Source organism: Nicotiana sylvestris, chromosome 5, assembly GCF_000393655.2.
Source record: "Nicotiana sylvestris chromosome 5, ASM39365v2, whole genome shotgun sequence".
NCBI lineage: Eukaryota > Viridiplantae > Streptophyta > Magnoliopsida > Solanales > Solanaceae > Nicotiana > Nicotiana sylvestris.
In genome coordinates this window covers 126,129,413-126,147,487 of record NC_091061.1, presented here as the reverse complement: position 1 = coordinate 126,147,487, position 18,075 = coordinate 126,129,413, and the positions used below count along the sequence as shown (strand labels likewise).

At 44.2% G+C, this 18,075-nt stretch overlaps 1 protein-coding gene across 1 annotated transcript; it reads left to right on the top strand.

Annotated features, from left to right (window-relative positions):
- Positions 1-860: 860 nt before the first annotated feature.
- Positions 861-2,066, top strand: LOC138869279 (uncharacterized). The gene has a single exon (XM_070146883.1). It carries the CDS (start codon positions 861-863, stop codon positions 2,064-2,066), a length of 1,206 nt encoding a protein of 401 aa, XP_070002984.1.
- Positions 2,067-18,075: the final 16,009 nt, after the last annotated feature.

Sequence of the window (18,075 nt, the reverse complement as noted above, 5' to 3'; positions counted from 1 at the left end):
CCATAAAGAGTCTCTATTGATTTTATCATAATCATTAGTCACATAGCTGCTGCCTTCGATAGTTCATAATCGAACCCCGGTATCGATCTCGAGGCCCAGAATGGACAAGCCCGAGGCCCCGAGTAACCAACCTATCAGTTTGATTATAGCTCTCTCCTTAAGTTTATTTCGTCTCTAAATCTCATATACTTAGCATCAACTGCTTAACAAACTAGCATAAAAATAGATCACGTATTTTTAGTCCCATCAACAAATTTAATTGTTATTACCATTTTTATGGTAAACAGTTTGGCGCCCACCGTGGGGCTAAAAATAATAGTGATTATTTTCTTGCTGGTTTTGTCACTCAACGCAAGTTATCTTTCACGCTTTTTCTTGTCCAAGATCTTCGATTTTAGGTCGAAATGTCTAACTCGGTAAACGGAGATGAAAACAACAATATTGAGGACCATGGGGAAAACGGTGTGGCTGTTCCAAGTGTTGTTGTGACACCACAAAACCCTGGGAATGCACCGAAGCTAGTCCCCGTGGACACGGTCTCACGCGATGCCAGCACATAGACATAATCTCCCACACTAACAGGAGCGTGCACCAAGGGGATCAACAAGAAGCTTAGAAAACCCCAACTAGGGGAAGAACATGAGGTTAGCCTTCACGTTATTTTTGAAATGTTGTAGGTACAATAGCTAGATATTGCTCAGCTGCAAAGCCACCAGAAAACTTCCAGCACGGTAGCACCGAGGACAGCTCCCCCAGCTGAACAGGTACCGGAGAGATCAAGCAATAACGGATCGATGACCGATCTCTCCATCGTAAAAATGCTCGAGGACCTCACCAAAAGGATCGAATCGGGTGAGAAAATGATAGAAGCCAACGATAAGAAGGTCAAAACCTATAACTCCAAGATCGACCAGATTCCGGGCGCACCCCCGGTCCTGAAAGGTGTGGATTCGAAGAAGTTCATACAAAGGCCATTCCCCGAGGAAGCAGCCCCAAAACCCTTTCCAAAGAAGTTCAGAATGCCGGAACTCCCAAAGTATAATGGGACCTCAGACCCCAATAAACACGTTACTGCCTACACTTGCACGGTAAAGGGCAACGATATAAAGAACGATGAGATCGAGTCCATATTACTAAAAAAGTTTGGGGAAACACTCTCGAAGGGGGCCATGATGTGGTATCACAACTTAGCTCCTAACTACATAGATTTATTCACCATGCTAGCAGACTCCTTTATAAAGGCACATGCCGGTGCCATCAAAGTAGCAACGAAGAAATCCGACGTTTTCAAGATTAAGCAAAGGGAGAACGAGATGCTACGAGAATTCGTATCTCGCTTTCAAATGGAATGGATGGAGCTACTACCAATCTCCGACGATTGGGCAGTGCAGGCTTTCACTCAAGGTTTGAATGAACGAAGCTCGGTGGCTTCAAAACTGTTGAAACAAAATTTGATTGAGTATCCAGCTGTGACCTGGTCGGACGACCACAACCGGTACCAGTCGAAAATCAGGACCGAAGATGACCAGTTAGGAGCCACCTCGGGTTCAGTATACCCAAGCAGGCTCCTGGTAAAGGAGACAAAACCAAACAAAGAAAGATATCAGCCGTACATTGAAGATAGGAGGAACGCCCCGAGGTGCAACCCACTTCGCAATGATCGAAGGATAGACCGAGCACAAGACCCTCGGGGCCTCATCAACAGAGCTAGATTTGATAGGAATGCAGGGCCAACGGGTGCACCTCACTTGTCAGAATACAACTTCAACGTTGATGTATCAGACAACGTGTTCGCCATCAGTAAAATCAGAGATGCCAAGTGGACCAGGCCTATACAATCGGATCCTTCACAGAGGAATCATAACTTAGTATGCGAATTTCATAACACGCACGGCCACAAGACCGAGGATTGCCACCAACTCCGAGAGGAGGTAGCTCCACTACTTAACAAAGGCCACCTCCGGGAATTCTTTAGCGACCAAGCCAAAAATCAGTTCCGGGAAAGAGAGGCGGCCAAGATGAATGAAGTAAATGAGCCACAACATGCCATCCACATGATTTTGTGAGGCATCGATGCCCGTAGGAACCCGTAATGAGAAGGACAAAAATATCCATCACCATAGAAAAGTGAACCCGGGGATATATTCCTGAGGACGCCCTCATATTCAGCGAAGAGGATACCGAGAACTTGTCTCAACCTCACAATGACGCATTGGTAATCTCTTTATTCGTAAATTCTTTTCAAATAAAATGTGTGCTCGTGGATCCAGGTAGCTCAGCCAACATTATCAGGTCGAGGGTGATAGAGCAACTCGGACAGCTTGACCAAATCGTGCCCGCCACTCGAGTCCTCAACGGATTCAACATGGCAAGTGTAACAACAAAAGGAGAAATCACCCTATCAGTCACCGTGGTCGGCACGACCCAAAACGCCAAGTTCCATGTCATCGAAGGAGACATGAGGTACAACACCTTATTTGGACGGCCGTGGATAAACTACATGAGAGCAGTACCATCCACTCTACACCAAATGATGAAATTCCTAACAAAGGATGGGATTAAAACCATCTATGGGGAATAACATGCGGCAAGGGAGATGTTCGTGGTGCACGACGTGGCACCGACATCAGTACCTTTACTCGCAAAAGAGCCAAAGGGTAATCGAGCCACACCTTCTATTAAGCCCAATTACAGAAAGTAAGGGACCATACCACGTCCTTGTCTCGAGTAACCAGGACGTATTGGTCCTCGAAACTTCGCCGGCGCATCTCACACTAACCATTTCCCTTTTCATTTCATATTTCAGACTAACCTTTATGCAGGCGCCCGATCAAAGCAGTCAGAGCGTTAACCCAGATCAAAGAGCTTAATGTTTTAAAACATCCGTTGCACTCTTTTCCTTCGACCGAGTTTTTATCCCAAAAAGGGTTTTATTGGCAAGGTTTTTAACGAGGCAACATCTGCATGCCACCTAAGGGAAACTCGACAAGTGTTTGAGGCTTATTTTGCAATCAGCCTCGAACGCTGAGGGGCATCCACCCGAAGGCCATCCACTCGGAAAAGCCAAGATTCGCCAAATGAGGTCCCCATAGGAAAATTATATATCGGGCCAAACGGCCGAACGAACCGTGTCCGTATAGCTGGGGCCCGGGCAGCAAAAACATGTACACTTGTGTCAAACAATTGAAGAATGTCTTTTATCAAAGCATCTTGCACTCCAAAAGAAGCTCAGCACCTCCGCAAAAACTACTTCTCTACCAAAAACGTCCCGAATACTCGGGGACTGGCGTCCACGATTCAACACCTAAATGACCTCCGGGTCGGGACTCCAAAATCATAAGCCCTCAGATGAGGCAACATGAAAATCTCAAAAACATCTCCAACGCTGAAAGTACCCCGAATACTTGGGGACTGGCATCGAAATCTCAAAAAAATGCACGACCTCATGGTCGGGATCTCCAAAATCATAAGCCCTCGACGAGGTGATACAAAGTTTGCAAATAATGGCTCCCTAGTCAAGAAACCCTTGACAACTCGGGGACTACCGTCAAGCGCCACCTCCATCGACTTATCAAAACTTGAGGCCCTAAGACCCCGAGCGGCAGACTCGGTCTCGTAAGACCTACATAAGGAAACAACTATATCTGTAATACCTCAACGACATGTTTACTATATCTGTAAGACCTCAATGACATGTAAAAACTGTAAGACCTCAATGGCATGTAATACCTCAGCGGCATGCAAAAACTGTAAGATCTCAACGACATGTAAAACTTGTAAGACCTCACTAAAGGCATAGACCTGATCCCAAAGTTCCGGCTATATATCGAACTTGTAAGACCCCTAAAAAGGCATACCCTCAATATAGATGCCGAAGCTATCTCACTCAGGACTCAAAGACTCTGGACAAACACAAATAACTCTGGTCATATGGTTGTACCAGCCGAACTAACGCGACTTGGGGATGTCTGGCCATCACTACAAGGCATAAGAGCCATTATCACCAGCCCACACATGCCTTCAATTACTCTGAAAGAACTGGTTAAATAGGCTACCCTCGGCATAGGCAAAAGCGCTTCAACCATGTCAGCTCAAAATCATAGGCTTCGAGCTACTCAGCCTTCGAGCCAAACCTTCCGAGGTGCTCGAACATCGCCGCAAGTTACCCGAAATCGAGGTTCTTCCCAAAACGACGACGGGGCAGGCAAAAATTACTTCAAAACCCCTTAACAAGAGGAAAAATAAAGCCTACATAGAAGGTCGCATCGACCAAGTGCGTAAGAGCCATTGTCGCCAGCCTAATGAGCCTCAAGGCCACACACACAAAAGGTCGCATCGACCAAAAGCGTAAGAGCCACTGTCGCCAGCTTGAAACCTGAAAACTTGAGGGTCAAAGTGAGCTCAAATCGTAACCCAATTCAGAGACTTGACCCAAAATAGTTAACTAAATATGCCTAAGAGCAAGGCATAAGAGCCACTATCACCAGTATACAAACACTAAAAGGTCGCATCGACCTAAGGCGTAAGAGCTATTGTCGCCAACCCATATACACCAAAGGGTCGCATCGACCAAAAGCGTAAAAGCTACTATCAACAGCCTAAATTTCGGCCATTAAAAGGTCAAATAAGCTCGAGTCGATGCCCGACTTGGGGACTGAGCCCAAAATAGGTGGCCTAAATATGCCTAAGAACGAAAGTACATAAGATCCTACGGGCTAGTCTAATGAGCCCCGGGGCCACATCACTACTCTGAGGATTCATACAAACGCAAAAACCAGCTTGTTTGGTCAAAATCAAGATAGGAAAAGATACAAAAGAAATAAATCTGCGAGGTTTCCTCTCATACACGTATGCAAAAAAGTGTAGTATCCATCTACAAACATGCCCCCGGGGGCTACGGCCTGCCAGCCTCATCTGTGCTTTCTTCGGCATCGGGCAAAAGCAACCGAGCATCACGCTTATCTGCCCTTGCTATCACCAATTCTTCTAAAAGGGCTAAACCCCTAACACAAATCTCCTTAAGGGTGTTTCTTTGAGACTTGCAGCGAGCATATTCTTCAATCCTCTCTTCACGGTCAAGGATCCTTCTCAGATCCGCTTGAGCATCGACAACATCATTTGAATAGATTGCCATCTCCTAGTCAGCCTTAATCCGACTCATTGTAGCTTCTGCCCGGGCATCAACGATATCAACCCTGACTTTCAGAAGCCTGGATTCGAGTTTCGCAATTATTTCTGTTTGAACTGAAGCATTATCATGAGCTAAGCGAAGTTGAGCTTCAAAAGTAGGAACTTTAGCCAGGGCGTCCTTTCCTTCTAAATCCTGAGCCTCCGCTTGAGTTTTTAACTCATCGTGCTCATGCCTGGCCCGACCAACTTCATCTAGAAGGCGCTCCTGAGCCTCCATCTTTTTTTGCAACTGAAATAAGCTAAGTGTTAGCCTCTTGAACTAAGAGGCGGAATTCATGCTCACTCGAGATAGTAAACTACCTGCTCATTCAGGTGGTTCTCGAAATTCAAGCTCCGGCTCACCTCATACTGCAAATGTACCAACTCGACTTCTTTTTCATCACAAAGGAGCCTAAGGGATCTCTCCTCATCCAGAGCTTTCCGTAGCCTGGATTCACAATGAAGCAGCCTGGATTTAAGCTTGTCAAAGGCCTACAAAAGAAAACCCAATAAGGAAGGGAAGTAACAAAGCTCAGAAGACTTGTGCTGAAACTCACCGCAAAGTAAAGCCGTCGGGCTTCCTCAAAGGTAGAGCGCACACCTGCCAATCCAGTCCCTTCGGTCCTAAAAGAGCCAACCCCGGTTGAAGCATGATCGCTCGATGTATGTGACCTTGGGTTTCTAGTATCTCCCAAAGTACTGCCGATGGAAAAGAAAGGCAATAGCAATGGAGCGACCCTCTTTCCAGAACCAGGAACCGCGAACAAGGCCGGCTCGGACAATGCTTCCGCTCCGATGCCCCGACCCCATTTTACCTTTCTTTGAGCGCCATTGCCTTGAAAAGGCATCTCTCACTTATTGTTGTCACTCTTCAGCCCCGGAGCTGGCAACCCGTCCCCCTCTCCGGAGGAGCACGACCTTGCCTCGAACGACTCTTCAATGCCTATAACAGCAAGCTTAATATGCATGAAGGGAAAATGCCTCTCCAAATGAAGTAAGGGAGGGGAAAGTATAACACAACGCTCACCATAACGTTTCGCTTCCCATCTGCCTCGGGACACAGCTCGCCACTTGCGCTCGTCACAAGTCGAGAAGGTCGCCAACTTTCAGACCAAATTCGGCAAATTAGGAACGTCGCCCGATGCCCATGAAATCGCTGTGGGAAAAGAAAATAAGGCACGGATATGAAACTGGGCTTTCGTCATAGATAGAACCGAGAAAGCACAAAATGCACCACTTACGAGTATAGTTCCATTCCTTAGGGAATGGCATGAGCTCCACGGGGATAATGTTAGCGGTCCACACCTGAACGAAGCAACTCATCCACCCCGATCTCTATCTTCCTCATCGTCAACATCAAAGGGCGTGGTTGATCGGCATCGCAAGGTTAGTAGACCTCGATGGTGGAAGGGCCGGTACAACCTGACAAGGTGACTAAGAGTAAAGTCAAGCCCCGCCTTCTCCGCAAAAAATCTCATCATCAGCACTGTTCGCCAAAATGACAGATGGATCTGCGCCAAGGTAACCCGATACTCTAGGCAGAAGTCGAGCACAACCCTGTCAAGAGGGCCCAGAATGAAAGGGCATGTGTACACATTCAAGAATCCATCAGCACATTCCATGATGCCATCACCCGGGGAAAGTATCTGTAACACTACCTCTTCCCCCCATCCGCAGTCTTTTCTCACTAACCCAAGATGTTATTCTTCTATCGAAGAAGCAACCTGCAAAGCATACTCTCGTTGGTCCTGAATGCCGGAGGCGGTGCTCTCCCCTCTCTATTGGACAGACCCCGACATAGCAGTCATGGCTATGACGAAATTAGAAAACTAAAACGAGGATATGTGCAAGTGCGTTAATACTAGAGTAACAAAAGGCTAATGCAGAAAAAGAAGGGCAATGACTTAAAGTGGTAAGATCCCCTAAAAAGCAAAAACCGTCCATGTATATATATGGAAAAAACAGCGACGATCCGCCTGCCTCAAAATCGGCTAAAAGCACCATCGCTAATCCCGAGGTGGTACCCGACCTCGAGGACCTTCATCAGGAAGATGCTAGGCTCCAGGAAGTCAATGATGCCTTCGCCAGCACCGAGGTGGTACCCGACCTCGAGAATCTCCACCAGAGGAATGTTAAGCTCCAAGGAGCCGACAACATCGCCAGTCTCGAGGTAGTACCTGACCCCGAGGATTTCCATCAAAAAGAAGTTAGGCTTTGAAAGGCCAACAATATCATCACCAATTTCGAGGTGGTACCCGACCTCGAGGACCTTCATCAAGAAGAAATTAGGGTCCAGGAAGCCAATGACGCCTTCTCCGCCACCGAGTTGGTACCCGACCTCGAGGATCTCTACTAGAGAAAATTTAAGCTCCAGGGAGCCAACAACATTGCCAGTCCCGAGGTGGTACCCGACCTCAAGGATCTCCACTAGAAGAAAGTTAAGCTCCAGGGAGCCGACGGCATCGCCAGTCCCGAGATGGTACCCGACCTCGAGGACCTACATTAGAACAAGGCTAGGCTCTAGGAAGCCAATGACGCTTTCACCAACACCGATGTGGTACCCGACCTCGATGATATCCATCAAAGGGAAGGTTAGGCTTTAGGAAGCCAATGGCATCATTACGAGACCCGAGGTGGTACCCGACCTCGGGGGTCTTTTGTCAAAAAGGAATTAGGCTCCAAGGAAATAAGCATTTAAACTCCAACCGTATGGGCATGGCCCCGGGGTACCGACTGAGATCGGACAAACCCTCTTTCAAGACCTATCTACAGTGACCTAAGGCTATTTACACTAAGCCCAAGGCAAGTTTCCAGGTGGTCCGAATTTGAACGAACCTCCGCTCGGGGGCTACCCTCGAGAGATCAAAGGCAGTCTCTGTCCACAGGCCTCCGAGAAAATTTCTTCTCAAAGGTTACCATGGAGTTTGAGTAATAAACCATGGTTTCAAGGCCCAAAAAGTTACTTTCATTCTACTCGAAGTCAAGGTCTCGGCGACCCAAGTTCATTGGCCCGATCCAGGTTCGATCCAAGGGATCGCAAAAGGTTCTGCGCAAGGCCATATTAATCGACCGAAGTCCAGAAAGAATACTCACACCCGAATTTGATATTGTCAACAACAGACAGAGTCATGCATTCAGAGTCTCCATAAATATAAAAGAATATAGCAAGCATCAAAGACAAATTGGAGAAATATCTTTGTATTCATGAAACATTCAGTTACAAAAACCCACGAGGGGTCCTTACATATGATTACAAAAGCTCACGAGAGATCCTTACACGAGAACAAAGAAGAAGGAAGGTGTACATATAGTAAAAGCCTAAGAGCCTAGTCTATTCTCAAAGGTGCGTCCTCGACGGCAACATTTTCGGGCATCATCTCCTCAGGCATGCTTCCTTAAAGACATTATCTTCCAAGCACGATCCCCTCGGGAGTCTTATCTCAATTCCCCATAATGGCATCTTCAAAAGGGGAGATGATGAAGAAGAAAGCGATGGAGAAGAGCAAAGTGACACAGAAGAGGCAGGAAGGAACGAAGAAGTGGCTGGGTGAAAAATCTGGCTTGTATGGATTTTTCCAGGATATTATTGTAAATACACTTCTTGAGACATTGCCCCGGTGCGGGATGCAATAGTTAGTAGATAGTACCACCTCACTCCATGGAAAGCAAAGGGAGTGAGGCACCGCACCGAATAATCAGGGGATGTGAGCAGCGGTGTATAGTCCGAGCCCCCTCTTGAGCAGTGATGTATAATCCAAATATTTCCTCGGGTCGGAGGAAATCGGCCCTCTGCTTCGCCATCTAGAGCCAATGAAGACAACAACAACAACAACAACAACAACACAAAAAACAACGTAATCTCGCTCGACCAGAGAAGGTCCAGGAGACAGGCCATGACATGTCTGATAGAAGTACCACCATACAATCTTGAGGCCATGGTCCTCAAACATGGTGAACGACAAAGAATAAAGATAGCGAGAAAGGAGGAATGGATAAGTACTTGGATAAAAGGCTGATCCCAGGAGGCCCCCATTTATAGAAAGGGGGCAACGTAACTGACAACGCCATTATTGCCCTCGAAAATCGTAACGGTAGGCACATTTAATACATACCTGGGAGATGAATCGACGACGACATTATGGCTTGGAGAATGAGAAACCGCAATACATTGAATGATCCAAGAGAAGCAAAATGACGGAACATTTCGGTAACCATGGAGGCTTGCGTCGTCAGTATGACGTCATTACGGGAAGTACGATGATTTCGATGTCAAAATTGTTTCTTGTAGCTCCTCTCTAAGAAATGCGGGAACTATTTGTATATGGAAAAATCAGAGGAACCAATTTCTCGTCGACAAGGCATCTCAGAAGATCACCTCAAAGGCTCGAGACCACGGACCGAGTACCCTCCCTCGAGGTCCATCGACACCCGACCTAGGGATAACGTTGGCCGCAACCCCAACAGATATGGGGAGTTCCCGAAGAGTGCAGCCAGGGCCGGCAAAATCTGTCAGGCTAGCCTGAAGCTAGTCTGAGCTTGCATCATGGAGTTAGCCAGCTGTCCCATCCCGATTTCTTTATCATTAATGTATTTTGTACTATAATGGGATTTCTCCTCCTATAAAAAGGGGATCCTTGACACTTTGTAAGACTCGGTTGCTTCAGCTACTCCACACAAAATATACAAGAACATTCTTTTTGCTCTCTAGCACATTCTCTCAATATTATTGCTTCAATATTATTAATTCCACTTATTGTCTTCATACTTGTTATTCATTTATTGTTTATCATTGGCCATAAAGAGCCTCCATTGATTTTATCATAACTGTTAGTCACATAGCTACTGCCTTCGATAGTTCATAATCGAGCCCCGAGTCGATCTCAAGGCCTAGAATCGACAAGCCCGAGGCCCCGAGTAACCAACCTATCGGTTTGATTATAGCTCTCTTCTTAACTTTATTTCGTCTCTAAATCTCATATACTTAGCATCAGATGCTTAACAAACTAGAATAAAAATAGATCACGTACGTTTAGAGTCCCATCAACAAATTTAATTGTTATTACCATTTTCATGATAAATACCCCTACCATGACGACCTGCAGCTGGGGCAAGGGCACCAGAATAATGGCCCGACTCTCGAGACCTCTTGGTCTCCCTCTCCTTTCTCTCTCTAGCATGCATACCCTCGATCCTCCTTGCAATGCTCACCACCTGCTGATAAGAAATATCCATCTCCAACTCACGAGCCATGCTAGACCTATGCTGGGAATAAGCCCCTCAATAAACCGGTGAACCCTCTGGCAAACAGTAAAAACCAAGGCTGGGACATGTCTAGCCAAGCGGGTGTAACAGACAACATGCTCCAAGACAGTCATAGTACCCTGGTACAAATGCTCAAACTTTGCACGCCATGCGTCCTTGAGGCTCTGAGGTACAAACTCTCTCAGGAACATATCTAAAAATTGAGTCCAAGTCAGTGAAGCTACCTCATCCGGACTGTCTAACTCATAGGTGCGCTACCACTCATAGGCAGCTCCTCGAAGCTGGAAGGCAGTGAAAGAAACCCTACTCGATCCTGATATACCCATAGTGCGGAGGATATGATGACACTCATCTAGAAATCCCAAGTCATCATTTGATGCTAACCCACTGAATACAGGAGGATCATATTTCTTGAACCTCTCAAGCCTCTGCTACTCATCCTCTGAAGTCGCTTCCCTGTCCTCGGGCTGAGCTGGGACTGCAGGCGGTACAGGAATAATCTCTGGGATCTGATCAACATGCACTCGCTGCTCAGGAGTGTGGGCGGCGGGAGTCTGTGCTCATTCCCCGGCTTGAGATGTGGCTGTAGTAAGGGGAAGCAACCCTGTCCGAGCCAGAGTGGTGTACATGCTCATGAACTGTGCAAGAGTCTCTTGAAGTTCTGGAGTAGTAGTAGCAGTAGGCGTATCAGGTGCACGGACTCCGGCTGGAACTACTGGTGGTACCTTGGCGGCAGCTCGCACGGGTGCTCTTGCTGCACCACGTGCGCGTCCTCGGCCTCTACCCCGGCCCCGACCTCTGACGGCTCCAGCAGGGGGTGCGGATGCCTGATCATCTCGGGTAGTACGTGTCCTAACAATCTGTGAGAGAATAGAAGACAAAAGTTTAGAGTTGTGACATCAAAATCTCGCACGACAAGGAAATCAAATGAAGTGGAATTTTCCTAACAGTTTCATAGCCTCTCGTAGATAAGTACAGACGTCTCCGTACCGATCCGCAAGACTCTAATAAACCGACTTCTGATTCATGACTCCTATGAACCTAGGGCTCTGATGCCAACTTGTCACGACCCCAGTTCACCCTCAGTGAACTATCGTGATGACACCTAGTCTCTACGACTAGGTAAGCCTAACAAATGAGGAAAAGAAAATAATTGCGGAAAGAAAATAATTAACACTGAGATAACAAAACGAAACGGTATTTAAGATATCGCATGGCATATAACAATACAAAATCTCAACCTAACACTCCCAAAATTCGGAACCCCATGAATCACAAGCTAAGAGATTACATAAAAAGCTCTAACTCCAGAAATGTCTATCAGCATGGAAAATACAGAAGGGTTATACTAGTACTGAGAATAGAAAGGGACTCTTCGGTTTACGGACGCGGCAGATATACCTCGGAGTTTCTACAACAGCGCCTCGCCTTAAGGATGATAAGACCGAGTGGAAGTACCTGGATCTGCATATGAAAAACATGCACAGAAAGGGCATGAGTACACCACAGCGGTACTTAGTAAGTGCCAAGCCTAACCTCAGTCGGGTAGTGACGAGGAAAGTCAGGGCCCTACTGAGATTAAATGAGATATAAGGAATGACAGTATAGAATAAGACAGTAAAATTAAGTGCAACAGTAAGAAATAACATAGAACAGAAAGAACAACAACAACTACAACAAAAACAAAATAATCACGGAAGGAAGTACAGCTCAACACGGAGATAACAACCGGGGATCTCTCAGTATCCCGAGGATCTCTTAGTATCCTCAATATGTGTGTCGGGGATCTCTTGGTATCCCGAGGATCTCTTAGTATCCTCAATATCTATGCTGGGGATCTCTCGGTATCCCAAGGATCTCTTAGTATCCTCAATACGTGCCAGGGATCTCTTGGTATCCCGCACTACAGTCCATATATATATATATATATATATATATATATATATATATATATATATGTTTAGGGGATCTCCCGGGGTACCGCCTCATAGTCCCAAAGTAAACATGCAGCAACAACACGAAGAAACACTCAATTAAATTCAATTTCACACCAAGGTAAACAAGTATTTCTAACCTAGCATGCTTCACGTAGTTCAAATAAGACAGTTTGAGCAAATAAATCAATTAAGTCAATGAGGCATGATTCTCTAAGCTAACAACAGTCTTAAATTGCAGGTAGTATAAACAGGAAAAGGAACATAGTTAAATTTACTTAAAGAAAATCAGATTTTCAATAATTAGCACAAGTACGCACTCGTCACCTCGTGTACAAGGCGTTCCAAATATCAGTAATACCAAATCCTATGGGGAGTTTCCCCCACACAAGGTTAACAAGCCACTTACCTCGAATCGGCTCAATAATCAACACGAAATCACGTTCTTGCCACGAGTACTCGACTCCAAATGGCCCAAATCTATTCAATTCAGTTGCATAATGTAAATAACACTTCAAGTAACTGATTCTACAAACAAATTCTAAGCTAATGCGAGAAATTAGGTAAAATGACCAAAACGCCCCTCGGGCCCACATTTTGGAATCGGGTAAAATTTATATTTTCAGAATCCTCATACTCTCACGAGTCTAACCATACCAAAATTATCCAAATCCAATGTCAAATCCCCAATCAAAACTTAAAATTTAGGTCTAAGAACTTTCCCCCAATTTTCCACCATAAATATGAAATTAAAGGATGGATTTAAGTGTAGATTCATGAAAATTAGTCTAAACCGAGTAGGAATTACTTATCCAAATTGCCCAGGTGAAAATATCTTCAAAAATCACAATTTCCCGAGCTCCTAAGTCCAAAATATGAATTATGGCTTAAACCCTCAATATTGGGTTTAAAGTTCTGCCCAGACGCGTTCTTTTTTCGTGAATGCGATGCACAAAAATCCCACTAGTCAACTTCCTCTTTCGCGAACGTGAGGTTCCACTCGCGAACGCGTAGTTTTAGCTTTAGGACCTTCGTGAATGTGACCCAATACTCGCGAACGCGTAGAGAAAATCCATGGGGTCCCAACTACACCGCCTTTCCTCTTCGCGAACGCGCTCCGCTCCTCGTGTTCACGATACTTCCCCCTGGCCGGCCTTCGCGAAAGCAATTTTTCCTTCGTGAACGCGAAGGGTAAAAATCTGCAACAGAAAGACCAACAAAATATGCTGCACACCTAAGTCCAAAAATGACCCGTTGAGCATCCGAAACACACTTGAGGCCCCCGGGACCTCAACCAAACATGCCAAACAATCCTAAAACATCATTCAAACTTGTTCCAACCTTCGGATTGCTCAAAACAACATCAAAACACCAATTTAACATCAGATTCAAGCCTAAGAACTCCAAAAACTCTCAAATTACGCTTTCAATCAAAAAGTCTATCAAACCTCGTCGGAATGACCTAAAATTTTGCAAACACGTCACATTCAACACTATAGAGCTACTCCAACTTCCGGAATTCCATTCTGACCCTTAGATAAAAATCTCACTACCGAACTAAATTCAACTTTCGGCATTTCAAGCCTAAATTATTTACAGACCTCCAAAACACAATCCGAACATGCCTCTAAGCCCGAAATAACCCAACGGAGATAACAGAACCAACAGAATTCCATTATGAGGCCGTCTTCACACTGGCCCGACTACAATCTAAATTCTAAAGCTTAAGCTCTCATTTAGGGACTAAGTGTCCCAAAATACTCCGAAACTCAAAACCAAATATCCCGGCGAATCAAAATAGTAGAAAAAAACACGGGGAAAGCAGTTAATAGGGGATCAGGGCGTTAATTCTTAAAACGACCGGTCGGGTCGTTACATATGCCTATAGGGTTCATGTTGATTCAAATGTGTTTGTTATCTTTGCTTTACTTCCACACAATTAGAAACCATGTCTATAGGATCTAAATGGCTTTAATAATAGAGATCATACCTATAGGATTAAAATTAGCTTTATAATTCGATATCATGCTTGTAGAGTGTAAAGTAATTGAAGTTCAATTTTCATTACAACATGTATTCAAATTCGTCTCCTTAGAAATCATGCCTATAAGTTCAAAAGTCAGCTTTTAATAATTAGATATCATGTCTATAGGAATTAAAATCAGCTCTAATAGAAATCATGCCTATAGAACTTAAAACCAGTTTAGTTAAATAAATCAGTTCAAATTCGTGTTTATATATTCTGAATCGGCTTAATTAATTAATCTATCAGTTTCTTTAATAAGTTTTCAAACACTGCCTTAAAATTAATACCGTTAGAAAACATGTCTATAGGATCTCAAGTTATCCGTTTTAAAAATTGTTCACTGTTTTACTGCATTCCTAATCAATATAGACATCATGCTCTTAGGACATCACTGTTATGCGCTTAGGCAAGCCTATAGGGCAATTAAAAATCTTGCAACTATAAAACTCCGCTTTGTTATTTGAGACTGCTCACATTCAATAGGTCTAAAAATCAGTAGGCAAGCTGAATAGGTCTTTGACACTTTGGTTCTAATTTAGTACTGTATAATCTCAGCTCACCTAGATATCATGTTCTAGGATTTTCTTTTTAAATACTTGAAACTACTGTTTGAGACGTGCACTAATTTGTTCTGCTTGTGGAGGTAAAAAGTGAGCCTGTAATTGTTCTCTTTAAATGCAGTCCTAATTGTTTTGGTTGGCGCTTAGACTTTTCTCATTTAAATACCTTAAGATGGTCTAGAACTACCTAAATTAGAGGTCCTAAATACCTCCAGTGTCACGAGGAAGGGACGGGTAGTGTACACATATGGTATCTTTCAAGGTTGCTAGAACGCTTTAAGCTATGACCAAGGGGAGGGAATTGGGTAATAAGGATATGATGAATACGCGCTAATGTCACGTGTAACCCCTCATTGAGGAATGATTACCAGACATTGTGTGGGGTGATTCTTTAGGATAACCAACCTAGGACCCCTCTTCCCAATTCCCGTTGCTCAAATAAAGTTTACTTTCCTTTATATATGTGTCACTTGTTCAAGTCTCTTCCCTTTGTTTCATTACTTAACTCATACATGTGACTAAAAATGCCAAAACATGCCTTTATTTGCAAGTATGTGTTTAAACTATTTATTTGTTAACGGACTAATTCACATAAGTATAAGTTTGATCGGGACCCACCGTTGTGGATCGAGAGGGGTGCCTAACACCTTTCCCTCGAGGTTATTTTGAGCCCTTACCCTAAATCTTTGGTAATGCAAACTAGTCTAAGAGTTAATAACTCTAGGTGCCCTAACGCACCATAATCCGTTAGGTGACAACTCTTCAAATACCCAATTCGCAAAAGGAAACGAGTTATTACCCTCATGAACGTCGGAACCCGAACTTTTCTCCGCGGAGGAAAAAAGGGGGCGCGACAGCATGGCGACTCTACTGGGGATATTTTTAGGCTCTTACCATAATGAACTTATCTTTTGTGAATTAGTCCAAGCATGCTCTATCCCACGTACCCTTTCTCCTTAATTGAATTTAATTGTCTATTTTTCAAGCATTTATGATCTCTTTATTCTTGAAACTGACTTGTCTCCTTGTTTTCTTTTCTGTAATTGTCTCTTCAATTATCTAAATACTACATTTATTATTTTCTTATGTCCAAATACTTGACAATATGCTCTTTATTGCTACATAAATCATGCTCAACATCATATTCTACTCGTGCATATTAAATCCTATAGCATTGCTTGATGAGTGGTTGCGCTCTTCCAATTATTACCCTTAAATTCATAAAGGCTTATTTGCGGTAAAACTAGTCGATCAACGGTGCAGTCGACGGTTCTGTGCCTTTCCCCCTCAAGTTTTCCGCTTGAGGGTACCAGTCTAGACCCCCATAGTAACCTTACTCTGATTGAAATTATGCATGCATCATGGTCAAACCTAGTCGGATCAATATGTTGTCCACGTAATGGTCCTTTAAGATAAGCCTTATCCAAAAGTCCACCTGGGTTTCCATAATCCCAACGGACACAACCACGTTCTCTGCATTAATTTGGAGAACTAAATGCCAATATGCTAATCATGAATGTATAAATAGTCGAGTCTGGTGGGGGAAAGGGCCTAACTTTTTCCGTTTTGCAAGAAATGAGGCACGAGGTCCCCAGATTCGGTATGGTTAGCACACCTTTACTCTTGCTAGACTGGTGGAGGGATCTTCCATCAAGTGACAAAATCAATGAATGGAAAGAGAGGGCCGTCAAATCTAGCAAAATACTGGAATATCTAGAATACAGTCTGATGGAATTGGAAGGAAGAGTGAGGAAGAGAGTCATCGACTGCTAGAACGCTGAGGGAAATGAAGGAGGACATTTGGCAAAGCCATTCTTACTGATGAACCTACACGAACTGGGGGATTTGATCGACAAGAGCATTCAGCCTGAGGAAGGTCCTTCTGAGACCAAGTAGGCTAGATTTATTTGCTTTCCTAAATGTAATAAGGCCAAGTGGAAATAGTGACTTACTTTTCTATTGTCTTAGTGTCGTTTTGGGATTCATCTGTTTTCACATTATGAAATGAAGCATTTACTGGCATCTAAGTTCTCCAAATTTATTTGTCGCTAGGTCTACCTCGGGCACAATGAGACTCCCAAATTAAGACATGAATTTACATTCCTGCAGTATGTGTTTAAATATTTCAAACATTTCAGAATCCTTACTAACTTGTCTACCTTTTTGTATTTTTATTCTTTATTCCCATCCCCTAAGGTTGGTTCGCTCATACTGGCATCATCAGCATATCACACTAGATCTAGAGGCCCTCCACCTCCTCCTCCTCCAAGAAACACAAAAGGCAAAGGAAAAGAAAAAATGGACGATTTAAGTGGCATACGAAAGGAGAATGTTGAGAACGCAGAAACTTCAGATGGACGGAGTACTCCGGCACCGAATGACCTAATCTTTAAATTAGAACAAAAGATATTGGAATTGCAAGGAGAACTTGAGCAAGTTCGCAACTTGGCAAACTTGTCACTCACCCTGAATGTCCCTGACATCAACCAACAAAACACAAAGAACCCAACACCTCCCCAAAACATACAAAATCAATGTCCGCAAAACTCTCCTGCACAACATCAATATGCAACCCCACCCCAAAATCTCAACCCCTTACCAATACCAACTCTGCCACAACATCACCATCAATCAATTCAGTACCCACCAACAACCACTTACCACACTCCCCAAAACACACCAAACCCCATTCCCGATCCTCAAAACTCAACCAATGACCATCATTACACCCAAGTCCCTGGCACCCATCAAAGCAACCCTATATACGTATAAACCGTACCTCACTCTATCCAACCAATCTCCTATACACTAGAATCCTCCGACAAGGACCTGCTCATTAAAAACATGGCTGAAGAACTCAAGAAGTTGACAAGCCGAGTTCAAGGTGTCGAAGACGACAAAGGAATAGAAGGTTTGAACTATGAAGACCTATGCCTACAGCCAGATGTAGAACTACTAGAGGGATACAAACCTCCCAATTTTGAGATGTTTGATGGCACATGTGATCCTAGGGTTCATATGAGGACCTATTGTGACAAGCTTGTCGGGGTCTGAAAGAATGAAAAGATCCGGATGAAACTCTTTATGAGGAGTCTTACTGGAGATGCTCTGTCTTGGTATATCA

Excerpts from the sequence above, each read along its gene's own strand:
- LOC138869279 (XM_070146883.1), top strand. The coding sequence starts at position 861 with ATGATAGAAGCCAACGATAAGAAGGTCAAAACCTATAACTCCAAGATC.